Source organism: Lepidochelys olivacea (assembly GCF_965140295.1).
Source record: "Lepidochelys olivacea isolate rLepOli2 genome assembly, chromosome: 2".
NCBI lineage: Eukaryota > Metazoa > Chordata > Testudines > Cheloniidae > Lepidochelys > Lepidochelys olivacea.
Genome location: NC_140412.1, coordinates 76,663,197 through 76,688,340, shown reverse-complemented (window position 1 = coordinate 76,688,340; position 25,144 = coordinate 76,663,197). Strand labels below are relative to the sequence as shown.

General features: G+C 39.4%; 1 protein-coding gene across 1 annotated transcript in view; it reads right to left on the bottom strand.

Annotated features, from left to right (window-relative positions):
- The window catches only part of CCDC178 (coiled-coil domain containing 178), a gene marked incomplete at its 5' end in the record, with an annotated part of 366,439 nt that overhangs the window by 105,889 nt on the left and 235,406 nt on the right, over window positions 1-25,144 (bottom strand). Inside the window, 1 exon segment of the mRNA XM_084618717.1 lies at window positions 7,897-8,046. Within this exon segment, the coding sequence (XP_084474843.1) occupies window positions 7,897-8,046 (150 nt within the window).

Here is a 25,144-nt window from a genome sequence, read left to right as displayed (position 1 = left end):
TGACTGTTGCCTAAATGCCTCTGAAAGCAAATGCCGCAGGAAAATAGTGGGTATTAAATGGAATGAATTTATAACAAATGCTGAGTTTTGTCACAGAGTTCAACTGCTTATCTCCAAAGTTATCCAGAAGAGAATAAAGAAATAGTGGGACATATGTAAATAATAAAGCCAGAACATGTGACATAGCAGGAGTGCTACTAGGCAGCTGATGAACACGTAAAAGGGGCCAACTGAACGAATCCATCCGTTGAATAATTCTTAGATTTGGTACTTGGAGCTTAAGTTATAGATTGTTCATGCACTAAGCAATTTTTGATGGTGTCCGAAGAATTCAGATATCGGGATAAATGTAAATGCTTTTCACTGGTGATTATATGTACACCAAAGCACATATAATAAAAAGACATTTTACTTTTGTAAATGAAACTAAATATTATGACTTTTAAATCTGAAAGCAGCTGTCCAACAACCTCCCTCTTCACCCCTAAAGCAGTACTGTCTTTCAACATTAGAGAAGTGGTCAGATAAATGAATTATGTCAAAGAAAGCTTAAATTTAGACCTAATCTAGTTAATCTAAGTCATATTGCCCTTACATGTCAACAACAGAGAGAGATAGATTACTGGTGAACATTAAGAGACTCTTAATGCCTTTGCCACTGAACTGAGGATATACTTCAAAAACTTTCAAATAGTACTTATGATTTTTTTAAAAATAAAGGTCAATGGGAGGTGCTGGTTGGCCAGCACTTTTGAAATATATGTATTCAAGAGCTTATTTATAAGTCCCTATTTTTGAAAATCCTGGGCTAAATCCTTAACACAGTGCTTCATTGTTTCATAATACCCTAGGATTAATTACCTTTGAGAATGATTTGCAAATTTTTGTAATAATGTGCACCAAGATCAGAGGGTTTCAAACATCCTTGCATTTTCTTCTCACATGCGTTCATGTACAGACACACACACACAAGTCCAGGTTTAACATTGTATACACACATGAAACCAAAACAGATTATTGCCTTCCAGCATACACAAGAAGATGGCCCTCTATCCAGCATTACAATGGGTCTCCCAAACCCTTCTAATCCTAAGGAACCAAGTTCCCCTGAGATAGACAGATATATAAACAAATAGTGTACTTTAGATTACATTTTGGTACCAAGCTTTCTATGAAATTTACACAATAAAAATAAACATTACAGTCTCTCACTTTTTTATTTTATTTATTTGATCAACAATTTTCTTTTTCCTTCTCTGCCTGTCTCACTATATTTAAATTTAACCTACTATTTATTTTTGCCCATCCTTCATCTAAATCTGTCCATAGAGATACCCCTTTTCTTTTCCCTCTCCTTCCATTCTTCATATCTGCTTTTCTGAAACCCTTCTCGCTCCCTCTCCCATTCCCTTCTTTCTCATGGGAATGTCTTTTCCCGCATGTGCCTCCTCTAGAGTAAATTGTCTGAAAAATGTATTTTTCGGGATACTGAAACTATTTGCAAATTTTGGTTGAATGCAGTGAATAGGGGTTTTTTTTGGGGGGGGGGAGGGAGGAAGAGAAAAAAACAAGACAACAACTATTTTTTGGAAATGTCCAAATGTTTTGTTTCACCATTTTTGAAACAAACAGTTTCCACATTTCATTCCAAATCAACATTTTCTAAATGCAATGCTGATTCAAATCTGCATTTGACCTAAATGAACTTTTTCATTTTTTTCATTTGGGTGAGAAAAACCGAAAAAATTCCATTTTGGTTAGAAACTAAACAATTTTTTAGTTTTATTTTGTGGTTCAGCCACCAAACGGAAAAATCAGTTATTCATTCAGGTTCTTTTCCTTCCAGCTGGTGTCCTTCTCCCCCATCAAAACAGTCTTACCTATGACATCTCCTCCAACAACTGTAGCCTCTGCCCTCTCTTTCCTTGCCAGCCATCTACATTTTTCCCATTTCTGAGATCACTCTCTTCCCCTACAGACTCGGCTTGCGTCCTCCTCTGCCCTTTTGAGAAAATCCCTTTGCATTTCTTCCTCCTCACCTACAACCCCCCATCTCATCTTCCATCTGGAGCCTTTCCTATCCCTATCTTCCATGTCTTTCTTTCTCTCTTCCCCTCTGGCATTTCTCCATCTCCTCTCACATTGTTCTCCCTCACCCTTAACCTGTTGATTTATCCCTTCCCCAGTTGTTCCTGAACAACTTCTTCTCCAGAGCCATCCCTGTACCCTACGGACTCTCACCTTCCACTGCTCCTCCATACCTTCCCCTTTGCCTGGGTCTCATCTCTCTGCCTCTCTAGGGGGTTTCATTCATAGCTCTTGGCCCCAGAATGCTCTTCCTTCCTCACACCCTCAAGTCTTTCACCCACTACACTAATGCCTCCTTCTCCTATACTCACTCTTTCTAAGATCTTTTCCTGTTCTTCACTCTCTCACTAGAAGATTATGCAGGGCGTCAGAAGCTGTAAGGCAGATATTTTGGTAAGGCTCCTCCCATTAGTACTTTGCAGCAGAAGTACTGCCAACACCAAGCATTTGAAGATCAAGAGACAGGCTCCCAAAATCATAAGATTGACTTAAAGATTAGGAAATTTTAAAAATAATAAATTTTGTGTTCTTTACATTTGTCCTCTGGTTTTTAACCATGTCAAGTTCTCTTAAATCACATTTTCAAGCTTTTCTATGCAACCACGAGCATTAGAATCTTTTTTTTTCAAATAGAAGCAGAGATTCTTACCTAATTACAGCACTTGATCCCAGGAGCTGGGGCTTAAAGAAAAACACTAAATATTGAAAACTTGCAATAAAATTGTGAGAACTGGCAACAAAACTGTAATGAGGCAGAGTTGGGAAGAAGGAGACAGCAGGAGGCAAAGTACTAAAAAAGCAACTACACAGTGCATTCAGCAGGTGCTTCCACTAGTGGTAGCAACTCATAAAAGCAAGGATTCTCTCTTCCTGCTAAGCCACACCCAGCCATCTAGGGAGGCTGTGAGCAGTAGTGTGGAGATTGTGCCACCTACTGCCTCCCCAAAGCGTTATCCCTGGCTTCCTCAATGCCCATGGAGGTATATTTTTCAGGCATATCTTCTCTATTCACCAATGCTGGAGCACTACAGATGTTTCTCCAACCCATAGTCCAGAGGCTTGCAAAGCCATAATATAGACCTACACGGTATAAAGGAAGTACTTCATCACTGAAATTGAGACACTTTTGGGGTTGAATGAAGCAACTATTTAACAAGCACACAGCAATTTCTCAACAGTTTAAGGCAGTAAGTGAATGACATATCCAGTTGAAATGAATCAGAACAAGGCAAAAATTGCTACTTTACCTTTTAAATCAACATTTTTTAAAACGTGACTGCTAATTTTGATTGTCACTTATATATCTGAGATATAGAAGGAAAAGAGAGCTCTGTAGATTTAGAGAAATGAATACATTCTTTTCTTCTCAAATGTTCATGTCATTGTGATATATATGCATAGTACAGCAGCTAGAAAAATCATTACACTGGCACTCCTACAGAAATGATTTTCTGTTGCAGTTGTAAGTCACTTATCAGTAAAAAACTGAGAAAATATGTCTCCTTTTTATAGAACCTATATGTGACCAACATCTTTACTCCATTTATCATCATTTGTGAAAAAATTCTCCCTCTGGTGCTGATGTGATTATTTTGTCTTTACAGTTGGACAGGTTATTCATTTTAGAAAAGTTAAAGGTTATCAAAAAGGAAAGTTAGTTAGCAGTCACTATAATTCTCTGAAGTTAATATCCTACATAGAACTCCAACTCTTGGTTTATGTACTCTGTTAAATGGCACTGGCATACTGTCAAATTCTAGACTTCCCTAAAATTCCTAGTTCAGGTAGCAGTTGTAAGCCACACACTGGATATATGTGGTTCATTGCTAATCATTTTCATAAATCATAAATCTCTAGCTCCTTCTTTAAAGAGTGATTAGCTCTACATTTTGACTCTTAAAACTGTTTACTGATTGAAAAATGGAAGGCTGTGAGATCAACAAGAATACACTGATTACTTGCCTACTGACAATTGTCAGTAACAAGTGCAACACATTCAATTTCAACAAGAGCGATGAATAGGTGACAGAATGCGTATAGTTGATGAATAAATGCACAATTGATGTGTTTGTATGATGAAAATGTAGGCGCTTGTAAAACATTTTATGACACTGAAGTCTAGCAGGTAATTTGGATTCTTTTAGAGTATCCTGTAAAGAAGAATGCTTTGAGGAAGTGGACTAATCTCACCTGCTTTTTAATATGGTACTATACTGGGACGAGATTCTTGCACAAATGAATTGAGTTTATGAGACTTCCCACCAAAAATTCTTAGGAAAGTTAAGGGTGTGGCCACATAACAGTTATTTAAATGCATATTAACTCTCAAAAATGCAAGAGATGAAAAAAGAAAAAAACCAAAACCTAAAATCCAATTAGAATATTAGAAAATTTATCTTTTTTTCCACTGAACAGACATCCCAGGGATTGGTTTACATTTTGAAGTCTATCTCTAGAAAAAAATGAATGGACACTATTTCCTTAGAAAATGAAAACACAGGTTTCCAACCATTCTTTGATGTGGTACATAGCATTGACCCTGATGTTCCACAGCATGTTATATATCAAAAGTTAAGAACTTTTGAGATGAGACTTTAGTTGATTAAAATTTAGTCCTGGGCACTCTCTCTCATCAGGGAAGATTAACAAACTAGGTTCTACCTCTGTCTTTTTTGTTTGATTTTTTTAAACACATTGCAGTAAACTGAAGTGTTTTTGTATGCTGTAGAAAAATTCTTCCTTGGCCTCAGATTGAACCTAGCGCTTTTGAGGCAGATATGACTTTTTGTCAATATTAGAAAAGGGTGGTGGTTGGTGCAAAATCAGACTTATAATGGAAATTCAGTTGCAACCTTAAACTATGAAACAACTGCCATCATGCCATAATCATGGGTATTTATTGAAGCAGTTACTAACTGACTGGAATGGGATTTATGCACGTGCTTGAAGTTAAGCTTGTATTTAAGTGATTTCCTGAATAGGGAAGTATTCTAATGTGTGCCCCTCCACCCCCACGAACATGATACAGTTCTGCGGTGACCTAGAATCCTATTTTCGACGTCTCCGACTCAAGGAATATTTCCAACATACCTCTGAACAACATACTAATCCACAGAGACCTCCCTACCAACACTACAAAAAGAAGGATTCTAGGTGGACTCCTCCTGAAGGTCAAAACAGCAGACTGGACTTCTACATTGAGTGCTTCCGCAGATGTGCACGGGCTGAAATTGTGGAAAAGCAGCATCACTTGCCCCATAACCTCAGCCGTGTGGAACACAATGCCATCCACAGCCTCAGAAACAACTCTGACATCATAATCAAAAAGGCTGACAAAGGAGGTGCTGTTGTCATCATGAATAGGTCGGAATATGAACAAGAGGCTGCTCGGCAGCTCTCCAACACCACTTTCCACAAGCCATTACCCTCTGATCCCACTGAGAGTTACCAAAAGAAACTACAGCATTTGCTCAAGAAACTCCCTGAAAAAGCACAAGATCAAATCTGCACAGACACACCCCTGGAACCCCGACCTGGGATATTCTATCTACTACCCAAAATCCATAAACCTGGAAATCCTGGGCACCCTATCATCTCAGGCATTGGCACCCTGACAGCAGGATTGTCTGGCTATGTAGACTCCCTCCTCAGGCCCTACGCTACCAGCACTCCCAGCTACCTTCGAGACACCACTGACTTCCTGAGGAAACTACAATCCATCGGTGATCTTCCTGATAACACCATCCTGGCCACTATGGATGTAGAAGCCCTCTACACCAACATTCCACACAAAGATGGACTACAAGCTGTCAAGAACACTACCCCCGATAATGTCACGGCTAACCTGACATCAGGTGGCTGAACTTTGTGACTTTGTCCTTACCCATAACTATTTTACATTTGGGGACAATGTATACCTTCAAATCAGCGGCACTGCTATGGGTACCCGCATGGCCCCACAGTATGCCAACATAATTATGGCTGATTTAGAACAATGCTTCCTCAGCTCTCGTCCCCTAACAGCCCTACTCTACTTGCGCTATATTGATGACATCTTCATCATCTGGACCCATGGAAAAGAAGCCCTTGAGGAATTCCACCCTGATTTCAACAATTTCCATCCCACCATCAACCTCAGCCTGGTCCAGTCCACACAAGAGATCCACTTCCTGGACACTACAGTGCTAATAAACGATGGTCACATAAACACCACCCTATACCGGAAACCTACTGACCGCTATTCCTACCTACATGCCTCCAGCTTTCACCCTGACCACACCACACGATCCATCGTCTACAGCCAAGCTCTGCGATACAACCGCATTTGCTCCAACCCCTCAGACAGAGACAAACACCTACAAGATTTCTATCAAGCATTCTTACAACTACAATACCCACCTGCGGAAGTGAAGAAACAGATTGATAGAGCCAGAAGAGTTCCCAGAAGTCACCTACTACAGGACAGGCCTAACAAAGAAAATAATAGAACGCCACTAGCTGTCACCTTCAGCCCCCAACTAAAACCTCTCCAACGCATTATTAAGGATCTACAACCTATCCTGAAGGATGACCCAACACTCTCACAAATTTTGGGAGACAGGCCAGTCCTTGCCTACAGACAGCCCCCCAACCTGAAGCAAATACTCACCAGCAACCACATACCACACAACAGTACCACTAACCCAGGAACCTATCCTTGCAACAAAGCCCATTGCCAACTGTGCCCACATAGCTATTCAGGGGACACCATCACAGGGCCTAATAATATCAGCCACACTAGCAGAGGCTCGTTCACCTGCACATCCACCAATGTGATATATGCCATCATGTGCCAGCAATGCCCCTCTGCCACGTACATTGCTCAAACTGGACAGTCTCTACGTAAAAGAATAAATGGACACAAATCAGATGTCAAGAATTATAACATTCATAAATCAGTCGGAGAACACTTCAATCTCTCTGGTCACGCGATTACAGACATGAAAGTTGCGATATTACAACAAAAAAACTTCAAATCCAGACTGCAGCAAGAGACTGCTGAATTGGAATTCATTTGCAAATTGGATACAATTAACTTAGGCTTGAATAGAGACTGGGAGTGGCTAAGTCATTATGCAAGGTAACCTATTTCCCCTTGTTTTTTCCTACCCAGACGTTCTTGTTAAACCCTGGATTTGTGCTGGAAATAGCCCACCTTGATTATCATACACATTGTAAGGAGAGTGAGCACTTTAGATAAGCTATTACCAGCAGGAGAGTGGGGTGGGAGGAGGTATTGTTTCATGCTTTGTGTGTATAAAAAGATCTTCTACACTTTCCACAGTATGCATCCGATGAAGTGAGCTGTAGCTCACGAAAGCTTACGCTCAAATAAATTGGTTAGTCTCTAAGGTGCCACAAGTCCTCTGATTCTTATGGGTGTTTTCCTGAATTGTAGCCTTAGTTTGGCTGTTGATGTCAGCAAACTCCCAATGCTATATAAAGACCATGCTAACAAAAGATGTACTACGAAGATGATCTTTGCAATACTGAATTACATGAAATTACTGGAACTAAGGTATAGATTCAATTAAGGTACCAAAAATGGATTATTTAGAGTGAAACCCTACATATCCTTACAGCATCTTCTTACAAAAACTGTCCTATATAAGTCAAATGAAAAATACAAACAGCATACAACAGCCAGAAATCACAAGAATTTAGACCATGGATTGCATGGTTATCCAATTTCATTAAGTCGCCATAATAAATAAATTTTAGAAAACAGATCACTAGTTAACGAGCAAATGTATTATATTAGTACTGTACCTGCTGCTGATCTCTAACTGCAGCTTCCATCTTGACCCTATCGTCATAGAGATCCATAAGGTATTCTTTATCATTTAAATAATATTTCTGAAAGATCTGATACTCTTGTGCTAACCGCAAATTTTCTTTTATCATCTGCTCCAGAGTAATCTAAAGAGAAAGGTTATGGATTACACTTATTGAAAGATATCTGCTTATAACTATAACATTTTTCTTAACTTTTATCAGTTATGCACATTTATACAATATACACACAGTGGGTGAAATCCTGATCCCAGTGAAGTCAATGGCAAACTCTCATTGAATTTAATGGAGTCAGGATTTCACACAGTGCATTTATGTCATAGGTTCAAATTATTAATAAATGTTCTGCCCACAAAACAATGTTAAAAATAGCTAAAATAGCAACTACTGACTTTCTGTGCTATTTCATAAACTCTCTTTCTGCCAAAAAAGATAATGTACATTTCCTTAGTTTTTACAGAATGTCAAACGCTTCCCTATAATGATTTTACTTTTCAGTGTTCTCACTAGGCTGAGTGATACTATGCAATTGCCATATATTTATGATTAAAGTACTGTAGTATTTCTAGTCCCAGATTAGACTGAACTGATTTTTAAAGGCACATCTGAATTTTTCTCTTCTACAGGGCAGAGTTAAGGCTTTTGGGGTGCTCTAATATGTAGTTCAATAACTTAACATGTTTGGATTTCTTTTAAGTTTAACATTAACTTTGAATTTCTTGGGTTTATAATGCTTGATTATGAAATAATCACATCATCCCTGTAGTGTATTTAACCTTAAATTAATTATATACACTCTCAATAGTAACTCCATTTTAACTTAGTTTTTCTCTGGGAATTTCTTTTTTGTTATTTTAATAAATAAACCCTGAACAAGAGAAGTGAATGTTATCATGTAATGTTTCTAATGCTTTGAATATGTGAAGTATCACTCTTAAGTAACTATTTTAATTTTAAGTTCTGTGGCCAGATTCATCAATATACTCGGGCTACTTTACTCCAGTCCGGAGCAGCACAAAATTGCCAGAGCATACTGGGCAATTAAACTGGGTTTAAAGCACCTTTGCATTGCTAGAGCTGTGCAAAGCAACCAGCGTGCACCCCATCAGCCTCCTCTTAGCCTCCATCTTCCCTTGCACAAACACATTAAACTCCCCTTCCCTGTGCATTCAACTGCATGCATATTCACCATGAAACTCCCTCTGCCTTCTGCACTTCCCCTGCATAACCTGGCATACACACATCCCTCTATCATGCCCCACATTCTCCCTCCCCTACATCAGCCACATTCCCTTCTGCTCATGCATCCCAGTTCCTCCCTTCTGCCACCCACATTCTCTTGGTCTCTCCTTCACACACACATGCATACACAACTAGTTTCCCCCTCTTTCCTGCCTTCCCTGTTAAGCAGATCTGGTGCAACAAAGAATTAAAAAAAAATAGGATTAATGATAATTTTTTGTCAATTCCTTACAACTGGAAGTTTCTTCTTCAGCAGATGGTAGTGAATAATGTTCTATTACAGGCAATTTCATGAAGAATTGACCTTTTGAAGTGGCTACCATCTCCTATTGTTCTCAATTCGAATGAGGACAAATCTATGTTACAGCACTACATCAGCACAGCTGCACTTCTTCACCAGATACGCGATGTTGACAGAAGAGTGATCTCCCGTCAGCATAATTACTCCCCCTCAATGAGAAGCGGAAGCTATGTTGGTGGAAGAGAGTCTCCTACCGACATAGCACTGGTATGGACAGCGCAAAACATATGTCACTTGGAGAGGGAGGACTTTTTCACACCTCTGAGTGACATAAGTTATATGGACTTTTGCGGTAGTGTAGACCTGCCCTGAGGCCACAAGCTGCCCTCAGTTACAATGCCCTCTTTCGAAAGGCCACTGCCTCCAACTGTTTCCCCAAAATACCAAAGCCTAGCTGCCCTTAGGGAAGATGGTGGACCCCTATGCAGTGAAGAGTCAGTGATGAGCTGCCAAAATCTTAACAACTGGTTCACTCCTCACCCCACGAGGGAGTCGTTGCCCATCCCCGCCCCCCGGGACTCCTGCCCCATCCAACCTCCCACGTTCCTTGACGCCCCCCCAGGACCCCTGCCCCATCCACCCCCCTCCCTTGTCCCCTGACTGCACCCAGAACCGGGCAGGAGGGTCTCATGGGCCACTGTAGTGGGTGTCCACCCCACCCTAAGAGCCAGAGGGACCTGCCAGGGAGCGAGGTGGGGAGTCCCGGTGGTGCTTACCTAGGGCAGCTCCCAGGAAGCATCGGCAGATTCCTCAGGCTCCTAAGGGCGGCGGAGCGTAGCTGGGGGGGGAGCGGCCGTTCCCCCCACTGATCACATCAAAAGTGACACCTTAGGCACTGACTCCCTGGGTGCTCTGGGACTGGAGCACCCACTGGGAAAATTTCATGGGTGCAGAGCACCCACTGGCAGCTCCCCACCCCGCACCCAGCCCCAGCTCACCTCGCCTCCGCCCCTGAACGCGCCGCCCGCTCTGCTTCTCCACCTCCCACCCCCATCCCAGCTTCCTGCAAATCAGCTGTTCAGCGGGAAGCTGGGGAGGGCTGAGAAGCAGGCAGCGGCTTCCCGCTCAGGCCGAGGGTGGTGGAGGTGAGCTGGGGCGCAGAGCGGTTCCCCTGCGTGCCCCCTGGGTTATCTGCTGCAGCGCAGGCAGCCCTCCTCACACACCCCCCACCCCAGCTCACCTCCCTCCTCCCTGGGCCTCAGTGCGAAGCTGCCACCTGCTTCTCAGCCCGCCCCAGCTTCCCACGTGAACAGCTGATTCGCGGGAAGCCTGGGGTGGGGGTGGAGAAGCAGAGCAGGGTGGCGTGTTCAGGGGAGGAGGCGGAGGCGGAGCGCAGGTGAGCTGGGGGTGGGGGTGGGGCAGGGAGCTGCCAGTGGGTGCTCTGCACCCACCAAATTTTCCCCTTGGGTGCTCCAGGGTTGGAGCACCCATGGAGTCAGCGCCTAAGGTGTCACTTTTGGCCAGTTAAATTTAGAAGCACTTTTAGAACTGGTTGTCCCTCGTGGAACAACCGGTTCTAAAAGGGCTTCTAAATTTAACAACCGGTTCTAGTGAACTGGTGCGAACCAGCTCCAGCTCATCGCTGTGAAGAGTAGAGAAACCACTAGGGCAGCTTGTGGCTGAGTACCTGGAGAAAGCTAGGATCTAGCACCATCTTTAAAAGGGTCTGTTCTTCATGGTATTCTCTGAATTTTCCCCGGGGCTGGAGCACCGATGGGGAAAATTTGGTGGGTGCAGAGCACCCACGGCAGATCCCCACCCCACGCCCGGCCCCAGCTCATCTCACCTCTGCTCCGCCTCCGCCCCTGAATGCGCCGCCCTGCTCTGCTTCTCCGCCTCCCACCCCCATCCCGGCTTCCCGCGAATCAGATTTTTTCTTCATCCTCTATTTAAGAAGGCATTTTCAGTTATGAAAGTTCAAGGAGCCTATATAATTTTGTTACTGACAGCATTATGGACCAAAAAAAGGTCTGATTAAAAAATTTAGTGTTAAGGACCCAATGTTAAATTAATTTAATTTCCATCAATGGATTTCATTGGAAATTCTAAAAACACTTATTCTATACTCAAGGAATAAATGCTTTAATTTTGCAGAGGTTATGCTATATTTTCACATATAATAATGAGGCCAAATCTCTGGTTTAAGTGTAAAATTGAAACTTAACTAGAGACAAAATAAAAGACAAAAACAATATGTTTGGCAATACTTGTTATTACTGAAAGAGCTCACAAAAACACTATATAATTTCAGAAAGATGTAGTCATGAAACACTTCAAATATATTAAGAACTGAAACAAATTATGACATTAGAATGTACAGTTATATTTATAAACAAAGAAAGGTTATATTTAATCCCCCCCAGCCTTGCAGTTGCTGTCATTATGGAATATTCCAATTTATTGTTATTTTTTATTTGTATTAGCATAGAACCTAGGAGCACTAGTCATGAACCAGAACTCCATTGTGCAAGGTGCTGTACAAACATAGAATAAGAAGACTGTCTCTGCCCCAAAGAGCCTACAAACTAAGGATGAGAGAAGAGACAGCAGATGAATACAGACAGACAGATAAGTACAAGAAAATAAGGATAAAATATTGGTCGGAATGACAATAAGGGATCTCAGCACACCAGTGCCCTAACTGCTGTTGATTTTTTTGTAGGCATCAGAGAAAAACAGAGTTTTAAAGAGGGCTCTGAAGAAGGAGAATGAGATAGCTTTGCAGATGTTTATGGGGAGCTCCTCCTAAGCACGAGGGGCAGCATGGGAGAAAACACAAAGATGCTTGTTTGAAAATCTAACAAGTGGACAAGGGAGACTGGCATTGTGGTTTGATTAGAGGGAGGAGTAAACATCTTGATAGCTAACGAGAGATAGGTAAGGGGGCATAGGATATGAAGGGCCTGGAGAATGAAGACAAAGAGCCTATGTTGGATGTGACAGAGAAAGGGAAACTAGTGGAGGGATGCAAAGAGAGCTGTGGCATAGTCAAAGCAATAATCTTTGTGATAGTATTCTGAACGGATATGAATAAAGCATTGCATTTATCAAAGCCAGAGGCTGCAGAAATTGAGACACAAGATGAGGAGTGCCTGGATAGGAGTTTTAGCTGTGTGGATGGATAGGAAAGGCTGTACCTTAGATGTTATGTAGAAAGCATTGGCAAGATTTAAATATAGCTTGGATGTGTGGACCTAGAGAAAAGTCCAAGTCAAAGATGACATCCAGGTTACAGGCCTGAGTGATAGGAAGGATGGTGGTGTTGTCCACAGTGATCAAGGAGGTGGCCAGGAGGGATTTTCTGTCGGTGTGGGGGAATTAAGAATTCTGTTTTAGCCATGTTGAGGTAGAGTTCATGGCTAGACATTCATGAGGATGTGTCAAAAAGACAGGTTAAGATTTTAGTTTGGACAGCAGCCAGGTCTTGGGCAGAGAAGTAGATCTGTGAGTTGTCATCATAGAGATTGTAGTTGAACTTGTGTTTACAGATATTGCCCAGAGATAAGGGCTAGAGGGAGAAAAGAAGGGGTTTAAGAACACCAGATCTCTCTGGAATCCCACAAAAAGTTGGAAATGGGATGAAGTGAGCCTTCTGAAGGACATACTGAAGGAGAGATTAAAGACACAGGAGGAGAACCAGGACAGGACAAATTATTTGTTTCTCAGTAGAGTGCATTTATTTTCTGAGCCATTTCTGCTAATTTGAATATTAAGATTATATAAGGATATATTATTTATATTGGAAAAGAAAAGCGCTTAAAACGTTGGTATGTCTGATGGAATGTTTTTGTAGTAAAACATGCAAAATAATATTTTCTTTAGAAATACAATTTAAAGTTATAATTGTAAGTCTGATATTCCATAATTATTTATTTACACTTACATTTCTAACATTAATGTGCAAAATCCTACCAACTACCTTAGTTGAATGAGATTCAAAATATCCTTTACCCATAAAATGAGGGGAAATGCAACTTCTTGTTTTTCAAATGTTTTGTTCCCTTTTTTATATAAATCAGTGAAAGTCAAAGTCATGTTATATTTTTTCCTTAAGAAATTAGTAAGAAATGTATATACCAAACTTAAACACACTCTCATAACAGAAGATAAACTAGGTCACCACTACTGTATACAAATGTCTTGAACAGTCAAAAGTCTTCATTTCTTGAATTTCATCCTTAAGCAGAACACAGCCTGGCCAAACACTTGGTCAAATGGTATGATGAAACACCAGGTCATTTTCATCTTTAAAAATTGAGGAAGCAAATGATCCATGTTTTGTTATTCACAAAAAATAGATAAACTAGTAAATTCATGAAGACTGGCAGAGAACAAAAGTTAGAGTATGCTGAAATTTCACAATGTACTCAGCTCAAATTCTACAGTGTATGCAAGTACAAAATTGTGCAAATTTTGAAAATATAAATTCTACCATGTATTATTACATTGACCGTGAAGAAAAAATTAAATAGTTTTTTTAATCTTAATTACCATCCAAGCATTCTGTGCTGCTTGTTATGTCCAAACTTAAGGAAGTTTAACACCCCTTGCCTTCCCCGATCGCAGGAAAACAAACAAAACAAACAAACAAAAAATATGTATTATGGCAAAGATTATCTCCTTGCTCATGCTGTTTTTGCCACTGCAAACCAGGGTACAGCTCACTGGGGGGGGGGGGTATGTTATGGTGTTGGAAAGAGTACACATCCTTCTCTCTGATGGGAATGAAAAGGATGGATGTGTGCATGGTAGTTCACCCACAGAGTCCAGGAAATACACTTGATTCAACACATACCTTCTGTAGCTACTACCAGAAAGGAAAGCTGTCCTTACCTGATGAAAGATGTTGCTGATAGAATTCTACCACCTCACTGGCACACAGCCAAGTGCAGTTTTTTACCATGTTAAGCCAATGGGGGTGGACTCAAGCCCCACAAAGAGAATAAACACCGAACATTAAAAGAGTATATATTTTACAAAAAGATAAATAAAATTCTGTAGAAAGAATTGTCACAATTGTATGACCTTTTCTTAAAGAGTAAAACACATGGAAAATTGTCTGATATAAAACTATGAAGACCAACAAAAATTATTGACTTAAATTTAGAGGTTAGGAAATGTATTTATACATTTATTTCTAACGGAAAACCATTAGAAAGCTCTCGTGCATACTGAAGGTCCCTTAATTGTTCCAGTAGTAAAGGAACTAGAACTTGGAGACTATGACATTCTACTTAAATTGTCAGGTCACATGATTAGAGATGCTCCCCCAGGGTTCTAAATTGTTATGCTTTGTAGTCAGAATCTGAACCTCTCTTACTCCTGAGATCTGAACCTAAGAATGTGGAAGTGTCATATCCAATACAGTTCAGACTGCCAAACCAATCACAGTGAAAAATTATGCACTGTAAACAGAAATACATAGATAAAGCAAATATTAACAATGAACACTACACATAAGTTATATAAATAACCCTAAAATACATCAAACACAATTACTTAAAAATAGGTATAATTTGATATTGCCTCTGTATATTCTGGGTGCAACTATTCATTTATTTACAATTCTTTAAAGCACTTACTCAAAGTATGGGGTTCTGAAATTTGGGAAATCTACTAGCTAGTTTATTTTTCATGTCAAAGTAACAAAAATATAACCTGTACATTTATCATTTTACAGTGAAATACCAATATGTTATCCCATCATGTTACATAAATAGAATATAAATGATGAACAATGAAAAAGCTAATTTTCCTTATTAAATTATGAACAATGACTATCAAAAATAAGGTTGTTTCATGTTATTCAAATATAGAACAAACAACTCTGTTTTAATTTTAGTTTCCATAGCAATAAAGGTTTTCTAAGGAAAATGGAGATTCAGGATGCTATTTTTACAGATGATACATAGTAATTGCTAAATCCTCAATAGACAAATCAATTAACATGTTTTATCACCATACATTCCTATAATAACAACTGCTACATAGTGCAGTCTCCCAATATACCAATGTCTGTGTAAAGTACAGATCTGAATGAAAAGCTGCTCAAGCCAACAGGCTCAGTCTGGTAAGACAGAAGAGGACGTTAGTCAGCAGAGGAAAGCACTTTGAATAAATGGAATATGCAGCTATTACAATATGTTGCAATCCACCTTCTAAGCGGGGCAGGTCGAGAAGGGTACACCACCCCAATATTTCCTGGCCGACTTTGGTTACAGAATGTGTAACAACGTTTATTCTCGTTTTAGAGGTTACGAGTTTGAGCAGTATTCCCTATTTTAAGTGTATGAATTATGCTGGAATTGGTAATTCCTCTAAAATCAGAGCAAGATTTTAAAGTGCACCCACAGAATCCATCCAGTTCCAAGTCCAGTTCAACATTCTGGTGCTTATCTACAAAGCCCTGAAAGAGCATGTGGTCTGGCTTTCTCAGACTCTCTCTCTCTTCGGGTATGTCTACACAGCAACTACATACTCACAGCTGGCCCATATTAGCCAACTCAGGCCCATGGGGCTTGGGCTGCGGGGCTGTTTCATTGCTGTGTAGACGTCCAGGCTCAGGCTCAAGCCCAAGCTCTAGTACCTTGTGGCATGGGAGGTCCCAGAGCTTGGGCGCCAGCCCAAGCCTAGACGTCTATACAGCAATGAAACAGCCCCGTAGCCCAAGCCCTGAGAGCCCAAGTTGGCTGGCCAGGGCCAGCTGCGGCTTTTTATTTGCTGTGTAAACATATTTTGGGGTCCTAGAACAGAAGGTGGCATCAGCAGGGAACTGGTTGATGGAACCTAGTTTATGCATTGGGGCTGGAGGCAGAGCTTTCCCAGAAAAAGGCATGCAGCCACAAAACAGACTTCCAAAGTTTAGACAGACCTTGAGTCTTGTGACCTTTAGAACACGGTAGAAGACTTATCTCTTTGGGTAGTTATTTTCACAATGACAGGGTGGGGTCATTTGGTTTTTCTCTGAGTTGACAGGTTTCAGAGTAGCAGCCATGTTAGTCTGTATTCACAAAAAGAAAAGGAGTACTTGTGGCACCTTAGAGATTAACCAATTTTTTTGAGCATAAGCTTTCATGAGCTACAGCTCACTTCATCAGATGCATAAAGTGGAAAGTACAGTGAGGAGATTTTATATATAAATACAGACCATGAAAAAATATACATTGTAAGGAGAGTGATCACTTAAGATGAGCTATTACCAGCAGGAGAGTGGGGTGGGGGGAGAGAAAACCTTTTGAAGTGATAATCAGCGTGGGCCATTTCCAGCACATTTCCAGGAGTTAACAAGAATGCCTGAGGAACATTGGGGGGGGGGGAGGAGGAGGAATAAACAAGGGGAAATAGTTTCACTTAGTATAATGACTCAACCACTCCCAGTCTCTATTCAAGCCTAAGTTAATTGTATCCAATTTGCAAATTAATTCCAATTCAGCAGTCTCTCGTTGGGAGTCTTTTTTCGAAGTTTTTTTGTTGAAGGACAGTCACTTTGAGATCAGAAATCGAGTGACCAGAGAGATTGAAGTGTTCTCCGACTGATTTATGAATGTTATAATTCTTGACATCTGATATGTGTCCACTTATTCTTTTACGTAGAGACTGTCCGGTTTGGCCAATGTACATGGCAGAGGGGCATTGCTGGCACATGATGGCATATATCACATTGGTAGATGTGCAGGTGAACGAGCCTCTGATAGTGTGGCTGATGTGATTAGACCCTATGATGGTGTCCCCTGAATAGATATGTGGGCACAGTTGACAACGAGCTTTGTTGCAAGGATAGGTTCCTGGGTTAGTGGTTCTGTTGTGTGGTATGTGGTTGCTGGTGATTATTTGCTTCAGGTTGGGGGGGCTGTCTGTAAGCAAGGACCGGCCTGTCTCCCAAGATCTGTGAGAGTGATGCGTCGTCCTTCAGGATAGGTTGTAGATCCTTGATAATGCGTTGGAGAGGTTTTAGTTGGGGGCTGAAGGTGATGGCTAGTGGCGTTCTGTTATTTTCTTTGTTGGGCCTGTCCTGTAGTAGGTAACTTCTGGGTACTCTTCTGGCTCTGTCAATTTGTTTCTTCACTTCAGCAGCTGGGTATTGTAGTTGTAAGAATGGAGATAGAGATTTTGTAGGTGTTTATCTCTGTCTGAGGGGTTGGAGCAAATGCGGTTGTATCTTAGAGCTTGGCTGTAGACAATGGATCGTGTGGTGTAGTCTGCCATGTACATTGGGCAAACTGGACAGTCTCCTTGTAAAAGAATAAATGGACACAAATCAGATGTCAAGAATTATAACATTCATAATTGGAATTAATTTGCAAATTGGATACAATTAACTTAGGCTTGAATAGAGACTGGGAGTGGTTGAGTCATTATACTAAGTGAAACTATTTCCCCTTGTTTATTCCTCCTCCTCCTCCCGCCATCCCCCCTGTTCCTCAGACGTTCTTGTTAACTCCTGGAAATGGCCCACCTTGATTATCACTTCAAAAGGTTTTCTCTCCCCCCACCCCACTCTCCTGCTGGTAATAGCTCATCTTAAGTGATCACTCTCCTTGCAATGTATATTTTTCATGGTCTGTGTGTATATATAAAATCTCCTCACTGTACTTTCCACTTTATGCATCCGATGAAGTGAGCTGTAGCTCACAAAAGCTTATGCTCAAAAAAATTGGTTAGTCTCTAAGGTGCAACAAGTACTCCTTTCCTTTTTTCTCTGAGTTGAGTGCTTCAAATTAGAGGTTTTTGGAGTAGACCAAAGGGCAGAAATTCATACCCCATTCAAAAATCATCCTTGAACTCAGTAATATTAAGAGTATTCAAATACTATGGACATGTTAGAAACTTGGAAATAATAAAAGCAAAGATGTAGAGATGATTGCCTCCCTTAGTAAATTATGAGGAGTGTGGAAGACACAGCTTGCTTCCAGGATGGCACCTTGATTTAGGGACATATATGGGCTGCCATTAATATGTTCACAATCAGTATTTGCAAGTAATTAACATTTCTGCAGTCTTCACATTACTGTCATATACTCAGAGAATACTAGGAAAACTGTGGAAAAGTTAACAACTTGCAAATGGTAAATAAACATCAATGTTGTAATTGCCACCAATGTCTGGTATTTGAGGACCACACCAGCCAAAGTATATAAGGCCCATTAAAAAAAAAAAAAGCCTCAGGCATGGAAAATTATTCTAAAAGAGCAAGAGAAGACCAAAAAGAGAAATTGTGTGTCTTCTCCAGAAGTTAAGCAAACTTACTGTGGAAAATATTTCTCTCCTTACAGATTGAGAGTTTGCTGGTGGAACCAATTCTTCCTGTGTTTGGTATGAAAACTCAAACTGCTGCAGAATTGTAAGTTAAATGCACTTTCACTCCTTCCCAAATCTCCCCTCACTTACCTGTCTCATCACAAAAAAGGCTGGGCAAAAGGGACATTCATCATATTTAAACTTAAAAGTAATTTTTTTGTTTTCTTCTAGGTCCTACAAAGTCTCTACCTGCAGCTTGTCCCAGGCCAGAACTCTAGCTTGAACTCCACGAGTGACATGTGAAATGTAATGGGCAGGTGCCACAAATTTTATGCTAATTGCATGCCAGTTACTAAGGAAATTCATAGGATGCAGATTCTACAATGATTCAGTGCACACAGACACCTGGAATTGTGCTTCCACTCCAAACTTTCCCCCAGACTGTCTCAACTTGTGCCCCCATCCTTACCACAGAATGATTGTTTATCTTGTAATTCTGCTTTTCTAAAATGGCTCAGGAAGGGTTTTCATTAATTTAGTCAAGACCCCATTAAAGTCCCATGACTCAGGGAATTTCAGTGGGGGGACTGGAAAAAATGTTAGCATGACAGAAATGGACAAAGAATAATGCTCTGAAGAATCAATCAGAAAGTACAGTGAAGAATCTGGAAAATGCTGCAACAAAGCTGAATCAAGACTCCATGCACTTCTGACTGACAAGGAAGTGCTTGAAAAAGAATTTAAGATATCACAGGAACAAATGAATGGATGTAAAAAAGTAAAAAGTAAAAAAGTACATATTGAGAGTGCAAGTGAAAATGCAAAGGCAAAAATAGGCAAGAGAATAAATAACACTGCTGTTGGAGAAAATGTAAATGAGCACAGTCTGCAAAACAAAAAAGGCAGCATGAGGAAGATATCTAGTCATTCAAACATCAGAACAGAAAATAAGCAAATTCTTTAAAGAAGGAGAAAGAGTGACAGCATGACAAGATCCATGAAGATGGTGGTAAAATGCTTTAGAACCACAGAAGCCCACTAGAAACTTTTGAGAAACAGACCTCTTTAATCCAATGCTTTTGTATTTTACTGAGAAAAATATCCAAACAAAAATGATACAAACCATTCTGTTAAAATGTCATGTACAATCTAGAGCCCTCATTATGAACTGAGGTTTGGTAGGCCTGATCCTTGTCCTCATGGAGTGTACCACTGAGTCAGTAAAAGAGAAATCATCTACTTTGAACAAAGCAAATATATGAGTTCAAAGGGATTCCATTTGAGGTTAGATGTAAAATTTAACAGGTCTTTATGCTGGATTGAGGTTCAGAAGTTTGTGAAAAAGGTTCTGAAATTGTTTAGGATTGAGAGCTTTTTTGGTTCTCCTCTCTGATCCCTACAATTTATATATTTTGTCTAAAACACAAAAAATCAGTTTACAATTTCATTATTGCTTTCAGCATAACATAGTTTTAGACTGTTAAACACAAACTTATTTGCCTATTATTGCCTCATTAAATTTTCTTCTACATCATCACAATTTGATTACACATACCTGTCAATACTTTAGAGCAGATTAAGTGAGACAATGGCTTTTCTTTTAGCACTCTCTTGGGAAAAACTCAACCGTATAGTTACATATCCATTTATTTCTTCCAATTTGAACAGTCTTGAGATTTATAAAGCCCTCCTATTTACTCACATTTTTAGTAATGTACATTTTCACTTCACCGAGGGAAAAGGCTGATCACTCACAGAAAGGTCACTTAACACTACAGAGACCCTTTCTTTCTATAATTACAAAGAATAATATCTTTGCATTGGTAGTGCTGCAAAGAGTGGAAGATGCAAATAAATAATGTGGCCTCTTGTTGGCCCACAGAATTCAAACTCCAATGCAATAATCAAAAGTTATTCTAATTATACAGCTGTAAAAAATCCTAGATTGAAAGAGTTCAGGAGGCAGCAACAAAGTTCATCATAAAGTAATATTGCACTACATGCCTAGAAAAAAAACTGCATAGTTTGCATAGTTACTTGGAGTGGTAGAGTGGTCTGAATACAGAGATTCCAGGATTAATGATGTCACATTTTGATGTACTTACTGTGCTCTATAAAATGAATATGATAATAATAGATATAATCTAAAATACCTGGAAAAGTATGATAGTTTACAGGATGACATTTTCTTTCACTGTAACAAAACATAACAATATTTAGCACTTAACCCTATTCTTGCACATTAATTCGTGTGTCTTCAGTGGAGCGCTATGTAGCAACAGCAATCAGCTTGCAGAATTGGGGTCCTAGTCTTCTTTAATGCTTAGCCAAACAGTCGTCTGTAGCAATCATTCACCATTTGGTCCGTTCCTATGAGGCCTCAATGGTTTGATGGCCTGAGAGTCCAACATCAGAACAGACTCGATGAACACATGTAATAAGGGGGGGGTCTGCCTCTGGGCCACCTCTTACTTCTTGGTTGGTGGAATTTTATCCCAGCTGTTACAAGCTACCCAGACAATGGCATTCACTAGAATGTCTTGTGGCATTCTCGCGACATATCTGAAAAACATGAGGCTCTAGGATCCTCCTAGTGCTTTTCATTTTTCAAAGTGATATACAATAAAAGCATTAACTAACTAACTCTATCAACATTCATTTGATGATGGTAAACATTATTGTTACTTAGTTCTGAAGAAAAAGCTCTGGAAGCAATCTTTTAGGTTTTAATGTTGGCTAATCAAAATTATGTACTTTGGTTCACTGACAAGCCATTTTGCATCAATGAACTTCAACATAGTAATAATGCACGTGGCTGACATCCAGCAGTCTTCTTAGTTGAGATTTTTTTTTAAAATTTGCATTTTATGTAGTAATGCAATGCCCATTTACACAGTAAAAAAATGAAAGTTTCTGGCTTTCTTAATTATACTTTATAAAGGAATTTCATTGTATAGTGTAAACCTCTGGTATAACATTTCATTCTTCTTAGGTTTTTCATGGAAGTCTGAAGTCCAGAAATGAATGACTGAAAACTGCCAAAACTCTTTACTTTGTTGCTTTCATGTATGCTATTAGGCTCGTTTGATAATTAAGATTAAAATTAAACATTAAGGTGATTTTTCATGGCCTTGCTCCGGTTTATTTTTTCATTTTACAATAGTAGCTTAAAATTTACAGGCTACTGTGAACAACTACAATCAAGTCAGTGTCTAAAGGACTAAGCACTGCATTCAATTGTTCTTTTCTTAAGGTTCCTTATAGAATTGGTCAGAAATTTTCTATTAGGAGTTTTTTTCCAATGGAAAATGCCTTTTTGGCCAAAACAAACATTTTTGGCAGAAAATTTCATTTTATTCAAAAATTGTTGAAAAATTTCAATTAGTTTCAGTGAAAGAAAAAGAAATACTTTTTATTTTTAAACTTTTCTTATCCCCCCTCTATTTTTCCAGTGGGAAAATGAATGAAAGAATGACAAAGTGTTTTATCCCCCTTGGAAAGAAAATATTTCAAAAACTCCCAAGAAAATTTAGTTCAGAAAATTATCATTGAAAAAACCCAACAGAAAATAACAGAAAATTTCAAACAAAATGAAATATATTAATTGCTTTAATTTTTTTATCATCTCTATTTCCATACTTGATAATCTAATCTATATCTATATATTTGTCATGCAATTATAAAAGTAAATGTTACAGTACTATGAGTCTGGCCCTATAACTGAGGATGGTGGGAAATGCCACACAAAAGTTCCAATCATTCAATATGCAATGGCCTGTATTCTATATAAGAGCCCACACAGCACTGTTTTAATATACTGCACTAATTCCTTGTTCAATTCTGGATTTGCTTGAAGATTCTGGTCCAAATATTCAAAGCCCTTAATGGGCTGGATCCCAGGTACCTCAGAGACCATCTAACTTGCCATGACCCACAATAGCTTTAATACACAGAGATCCCAGAAAAAACTCCTGGTGACCAGGAAAAGGGTGTTCTTAGTAGGAGTCCACTGGCTGTGCAACTCTCTGCTTCAAGAGACCAGGATGAGGTTGCATCTTACCACCTTTAGGGTGAAGTTTACAAATCACTCTATCTTTTAAAAGGGGAATGAGGAGAACCTGGGGAATTATAGCTCAGCCAGCTTAACTGATACCTGGAAAGACACTGGAACAAATTATTAATCAATTTGTAAGCACCTGGAGGATATTAAGCTGATAAGGAATAGCCAGCATGGATTTGTCAAGAACAAATCATGCCCTCCTTACCTAATTTCCTTTTTTGACAGGGTTACTGGCTTAGGGGATAGAGAAAAAGCACTAGACATAATTTATCTTGATTTTAGTAAAGTTTTTGACACAGTCCCACATGACATTCTCATAAACAAACTAGGGAAATGTAGTCTAGATGAAATTACCATAAAGTGGGTGCACATCTGGTTGAAAGACCATACTTAAAGAGTAGTTATCATGCTTTGTGATTAGACTGGGTGTGTGTGTGTTTAGTGAGGTCCTGAAGGGGTCTGTCCTTGGTGTGCTACTATTCAATATTTTCATTAATGACTTGGATAAGGGAGTGGAGAGTATGCTTATAAAATTTGAGGATATCACCAATCTGGGAGGGGTTGCAAGCACTTTGGAGGGCAGGATTAGACTTCAAACAGATCTTGATAAATTGGAGACCTGATCTTAAACCAGTAAGTACTAATTCAATAAGAAGAAATTAAATAAAGATAAGTGCAAAGCATTTTACTTAGGAAGGAAAAATCTAATGCACAAATACAAAACGGGAAATACAAAACGGGAAATAACTGGCTAGGTGGTAATACTGCAGAAAAATCATGAGCTTTTCACAAAAGTCCTTCATTATACATTTCCTTTGTTCAAAAACACAGATTTCACCATCCTTACCTACATGTGAGAACAAAGAAGATTCTATTTTAAAATGAAAAATACATATTTTGTACTGGTGCTATTCACTATCTTGTGTTATGTAGCTCATAAGGCTTCCAGCCACCTCATCTTGGGTTGCTATGCAGTCAGATCTCACATGGTAAACAAGGGCAGGACTGGTCAGTACTTCTTTAGGAGAGCTCTAATGAATATATAGATGCTGAACAAACTAGCATTGGTGATCCAGCAGGTAATGGTCTTTTCTCTCCGTCAGTACTGAATCGATTTTCAAGAATGGTGTTGGGGGCAGCGTACACCTCAAGGAGTTACCTTTTAGATTAAATGTGAATGGCAAAGTCCTGCCAAATTGGTCACTAGCAATCCCATGGAACTCTTCATTTGAGTAGATGTGTTAACTTCAGTCTCCTGGCCAAAATCCAACTCAGGTAATTACATTTAGCATACTTACTTTTTCAATGCAATTACATATAGAGAGATATCCATAATTTCCCGTCCCAAGATGCAATGCAGTGTTGAACTGTTGCTGTTCTTCACCAGAGTGGCTGCATTTCAGTGGTGAATGAAGCAACCCCTGTCTACAGTATGTTAATTTGTAAAATATTTTGGGATCATTTTGGGATGAAAAGTGCTATAGAGTAAAGATCACTCTAATTGAAATATTTCATTTCATTACCCAAAATATTATTTGTAAGTTGTCTTTTGACGGAGAAGCACGTTGCTTTCTGAGTAGTGGGCCATGTAAATTTTATCAACCCGAGGTGTTAGAATCTAATGCATGCACATATACAAGAAGAGAGACTTCCGGAAAATCACTCGTGTGGTCATTTAAAAAAAACATTTTTAAAGCCTGTAGGCCACCAGTAGTTCAGGAAAACAGAGAATATAGCTACAGTATAAGCACATCTTGATAGTATAACCAACCAGTCAAACTTCACTCTTACAATTAACATACCATCAGAGTCTCTTGATATATGTGAAAAAATCTGTAACTCAAAGTTATCTACACAGTAATATTAAACAGACCTTTAGACAAGGACCATTTCTAACATGGGTTACTAAAATTCACATTAAAACTCAATCTGTCTTAAGTAGCTAGTATCCACCTTGTCACTCTAAGTAGCTAGCATGTAATTTTTCAGTTTCCTCTAAGTATCTTTCTCAAATTTCAAGTCCAAAGACTAACTAAATTACCACTGAACTGAAAACTCTCTTGCTATAAAATTCAGCAGCTCTGACCCCATCATTTAGAAAATTGAGGAAAAGACAAGAAAGAATATCAAAGGGAACATAAAAAATGAAGGGTGGAGATGAATATAGGAAGAAATGGCTGAATGAAGAGGAAGAAAAAATAGTGAAGTAAACCCCATTTTACCCAAAAAGAACTACAAACAAAACTGATATTTGAACCACAGTTTTGCACTGTTCTAATGAAAATAGTACATTACTTTATTTGTACTAGCTCATTGCAGTACCCTGTGATTGGAGTAAAGTTATATTCTGTCAACTTATATACAATTTTAGTGCTTCCTTCATT